The sequence below is a fragment of the Lemur catta genome, chromosome 2 (assembly GCF_020740605.2).
Source record: "Lemur catta isolate mLemCat1 chromosome 2, mLemCat1.pri, whole genome shotgun sequence".
NCBI classification, from domain to species: Eukaryota; Metazoa; Chordata; class Mammalia; order Primates; family Lemuridae; genus Lemur; species Lemur catta.
This window is the reverse complement of record NC_059129.1, coordinates 41,841,949-41,846,087: the sequence shown is the minus strand read 5'-3', so window position 1 is coordinate 41,846,087 and position 4,139 is coordinate 41,841,949. Positions and strand designations below refer to the sequence as shown.

At 60.3% G+C, this 4,139-nt stretch overlaps 1 protein-coding gene across 3 annotated transcripts; it reads left to right on the top strand.

Moving 5' to 3' along the window:
* Positions 1–347: 347 nt before the first annotated feature.
* Positions 348–3,678, top strand: LOC123631716 (patr class I histocompatibility antigen, A-126 alpha chain-like). Of its 3 annotated transcripts, XM_045541617.1 has the most exons (8): positions 348–457; positions 585–854; positions 1,095–1,370; positions 1,949–2,224; positions 2,343–2,459; positions 2,899–2,931; positions 3,070–3,117; positions 3,262–3,678. In XM_045541617.1, the coding sequence occupies exons 1-8, from the start codon at positions 385–387 to the stop codon at positions 3,264–3,266; spliced, it is 1,098 nt and encodes a 365-aa protein (XP_045397573.1). In that variant the 5' UTR covers positions 348–384; the 3' UTR covers positions 3,267–3,678. The 3 variants fall into 3 exon arrangements, with proteins under 3 accessions (XP_045397573.1, XP_045397574.1, XP_045397571.1); XM_045541618.1 differs by lacking the exon at positions 3,070–3,117; XM_045541615.1 differs by lacking the exons at positions 2,899–2,931; positions 3,070–3,117; positions 3,262–3,678 and having other exon boundaries at positions 2,343–2,632.
* Positions 3,679–4,139: the final 461 nt, after the last annotated feature.

Sequence of the window (4,139 nt, the reverse complement as noted above, 5' to 3'; positions counted from 1 at the left end):
CAGCCTGGGGGTCTCTCCCTGGTTTCCTCAGACAGCTCCTGGGCCGGGACTCAGGGAGACAGTGTGACAAAGAGCGCCTGGTGCAGGAGGAGAGGGGTCAGGGCAATGTCGCAGGGCCCCAGGCGTGGCTCTCAGGCTCTCCTTCCCGAGGGCGGCGTCCGGGGCGGGGAGCTCAGCGCTGGGGATTCCCCATCTCTCCGGAGTTTCACTTCTCCGTGTCCCAACCCGAGTCAGGTCCTTCTTCCTGGATATACTGCTGACGCGTCGCCAGTTCTCACTCCCATTGGGTGTCGGTTTCCAGAGAAGCCAATCAGCGTCGCTGCGGTTCAGGTTATAAAGTCCCCACGGACCGAGTGGTACTCATCGTCTCCCCAGACCCCGAGAATGGCGGTCACGGCGCCCCGAGCCCTCCTGCTGCTGCTCTGCGGGGCCCTGGCCCTGACCGAGACCCGGGCGGGTGAGTGCGGGGCCGCGGGGGAAGCGGCGTCTGCGGGAGGAGCGAGGGGACCGCCCGGCGGGGCCGCAGGACCCGGCGCCGCGCGGGGAGGAGGGTCGGCCGGGTCTCAGCCCCTGCCCGCCCCCAGGCCCCCACTCCATGAGGTATTTCCACACCGCCGTGTCCCGGCCCGGCCGCGGGGAGCCCCGGTACATCGAAGTCGGCTACGTGGACGACACGCAGTTCGTGCGGTTCGACAGCGACGCCGCGAGTCCGAGGATGGAGCCGCGGGCGCCGTGGGTGGCGCAGGAGGGGCCGGAGTATTGGGACGAGGAGACAGGGAGGGCCAAGGGCGTCGCGCAGGCTTTCCGAGTGGGCCTGCAGAATCTGCGCGGCTACTACAACCAGAGCCAGGCCGGTGAGTGACCCCGGGCTCGGGTCACAGGTCACGACCCCGCTTCACCCCCACAGAGAAGCCCGCGTCGCCCCGAGTCTCTGGGTCCGAGAGTCACCGCGAGGCTGTGGGACCCACCGCGACCTCTGACCCCAGAGGAGCCCGCGGGGACTTTCACCCAGTTCCATTTTCGGTTTAGGCCCAAATCCCCGCGGGTGGGGGGCGGGGCTGAGTGGGCGTGGCTGACCGCGGGGGCGGGGCCAGGGTCTCACACCATCCAGTTGACGTCTGCTTGCGACGTGGGGCCTGACGGTCGCCTCCTCCGCGGGTACTGGCAGTACGCCTACGACGGCGCCGACTACATCGCCCTGAACGAGGACCTGAGCTCCTGGACCGCGGCGGACACGGCGGCTCGGATCACCAAGCGCAAGTGGGAGGCGGCCGGTGCGGCGGAGCAGATGAGGGCCTACCTGGAGGGCACGTGCGTGGACTGGCTCCGCAGATACCTGGAGCACGGGAAGGACGCGCTGCTGCGCGCGGGTACATGGGGCGCCCCCCATCTCCTGTAGATGTCCCGGCTCTGCTCCCACAAGGAGGGGAGGAAAATGGGACCGACGCTAGAACGTCGCCCTCCCTCCGGTCCAGCGCAGGAAGACGCCTCCTGGGTGTCCAGATCCTGTACCAGGGAGGGACTCCGAGGACCCGCCCTTCCCTCTGGGACAATTAAGGGATGAGTCCCCCAGGGAGGAGGGGAAGACAGTCCCTGAAAGACCGACCAGCGGTTCCCTCTGACCCTGCAGCAGCCGTGGGCGCCGTGACTTTTCCTCCCAGGCCTCGTTCTCTGCCTCACACTCGGTGTTTGGGGGTCTGATTCCCGCCCTTCTGAGTCGCCGGCCTCCACCCAGGCCAGGACCGGACGTCCCGTTCTCCCCCTCAGAGACTAGAACTTTCCAAGGAATAGGAGATTACCCCAGATCCCGGGGTCCAGGCTGGTGTCTGGATTTCTCACTCCCTCCTCCTCCCTGTTTGTCCTGTCCATTGTCAGGATGTCACATGAGCACTGCTGGCGTGTCCCATGAGGGATACAAAGTGCCTGATTTTCTGACTCTTCCCCTCAGACCCCCCAAAGACACACGTGACCCACCACCCCGTCTCTGACCGGGAGGCCACCCTGAGGTGCTGGGCCCTGGGCTTCTACCCTGCGGAGATCACACTGACCTGGCAGTGGGACGGGGAGGACCAGACCCAGGACACGGAGCTCGTGGAGACCCGGCCTGCAGGGGACGGAACCTTCCAGAAGTGGGCAGCTGTGGTGGTGCCGCCTGGAGAGGAGCAGAGATACACGTGCCTTGTGCAGCACGAGGGGCTGCCGGAGCCCCTCACCCTGAGATGGGGTAAGGAGGGGGTGGGGGTCACGTCCCTTCTCAGGGACAGCAGGGGCCCTTCTGGAGCCGTTCAGCAGGGTCAGGGCTGAGCCTGGGGTCAGGCCCTCACCTTCCCGTCCTTTCCCAGAGCCGCCTTCCCAGCCCAGCGTCCCCATGGTGGGCCTCGTTGCTGGCCTGGTTGTCCTTGGAGCTGTGCTCACTGGAGCTGTGGTCGCCGCTGTGATGTGGAGGAAGAAGAGCTCAGGTGGGGAAGGGGGGAGGGAAGGGGTTGGGGTTTTCTTGTCCCACTGGGGGTTTCACGCCCAGGCAGAAGTGTGCCCCGTGTCACTCTGGGGAAGTTCCATCCACACACACCTGCTCACCCAGCCTGGGCCCCGTGTGCCAACACTGACCCTTTTGTAAAGTACATGTGAAAGTGAAGGACAAGAGTTTTCACGCAGATGACTGTGGTGATGGGGACCTGATCCCCAGCAGTCACAGGTCAGAGGGGAGGACCTTGCTCAGGGCTGACCTCCGGGAGGGCAGTTGATCCACTCTGTCCTTCCCTCATGTTTCCTCATCCTGCCCTGGGTCTTCAGTCACAGTTGCAGAAACTTCTCTGGTTTCCAATGCTAGGGTGTTCTTGTAGGTCCCCATGGCCCTGCCTCTTCCCTGGCTTCTCACAGGACATTTTCTTCCCACAGGTGGGAAAGGAGGGAGCTACGCTCAGGCTGCCTGTAAGTATGGGGGGCTTATCCCTGAGACCTTTGGGATAGTGTAGACAGGAGCCCATGGGGGAGCTCCTCTACCCCTTAATCCTCCTGTAGCCGCATCTCCTGTGGGCTCTGACTGGGTCCTGTTTTGTTCTACCCCAGGCAGCGACAGTGCCCAGGGCTCGGATGTATCTCTCACGGCTTGTAAAGGTGAAAGCCTGAGGGCCTGATATGGGAGAGGGTGGGGCAGTGGGAACACAGCCGGGCTGTGGGGATTCTGTGATTGGGACATTTTGACTATGGTGTGCTGTTCCTAATGTCACCACTGAATTTCCTGCTTGTATTTTCCTGCAGCATGAGACAGCTGCCTGTGTGGGACTGAGTGATGCAGGATTTGTTCTCGCTTCACCTGTGTGGCTTCAGGAGCCTCTGACTTCTCTGTCTGCAAAGGCCTCTGAATGACTCCGTGTCCCTGTTCGCGTAATGTGAGGAGGTGAGGAGTCCACCACCCTAACCACTGTGGCCCCCTCTGCCACACTGACCTGTGTCCCTTCCCAATCATCTTTCCTGTTACAGAGTGATGGGGCTGGGGTGTTTCCATCCCTATCTCTTCCTCACGGTGCACTGAGTTACTTCCCAACTGAAAATAAGGATTTGAATATAAATTTGTTCTCTCAAATTTTTGCCATGAGAGGTCTATGGGTTAATTAAAGGAGATTCCTAAAATTTAAGAGGGGAAATAAATGGAAGACTTGAGAATGTTCCAGAATCCATGTGTTTGCTGTGCTGAGTCTGCTGCAGGTGGGGACAGAACAAGGCTGTGAGGAGCCGAATGTGGACGGACCTGTGCCCTGTTGGTGCTCAGTCCATCATTATGTGTCACTCCTTGGCTGGGTCATCTTCACTGCTCCATTGTTCCTTCAGTAGAACCTTGTACCAGCAGTATGACCTGTGATCATAGAGGCTGAGACATGGCCCAGGGTGGCCCCTGCACATAGCAGTCTCTGTGGTGTCAAGCGATGAATTTTATGACTTGTCCAGCTCTTGCCCTCCTTCCAGGGCTCTTAACTGAGTGGCATTTTCCATCTTTTCCCTAAGCATTTTATTATATTTTTAATTCATCTTAACTTTAATGGATCCATAACAGTTGTGTATATTTATGGGGTACATGTGATACATTGATATAAGTATACAATATGTAATGATCAAATCTGAGACATTAGGATATCCAT

Bases quoted from the DNA above. Each gene is read 5' to 3' on its own strand.
- LOC123631716 (XM_045541615.1), top strand. From the start codon at position 385: ATGGCGGTCACGGCGCCCCGAGCCCTCCTGCTGCTGCTCTGCGGGGCC. The intron at 855-1,094 runs GTGAGTGACCCC...GGGCGGGGCCAG, and splicing joins CTACAACCAGAGCCAGGCCG to GGTCTCACACCATCCAGTTG. The intron at 1,371-1,948 runs GTACATGGGGCG...TCTTCCCCTCAG, and splicing joins GGACGCGCTGCTGCGCGCGG to ACCCCCCAAAGACACACGTG.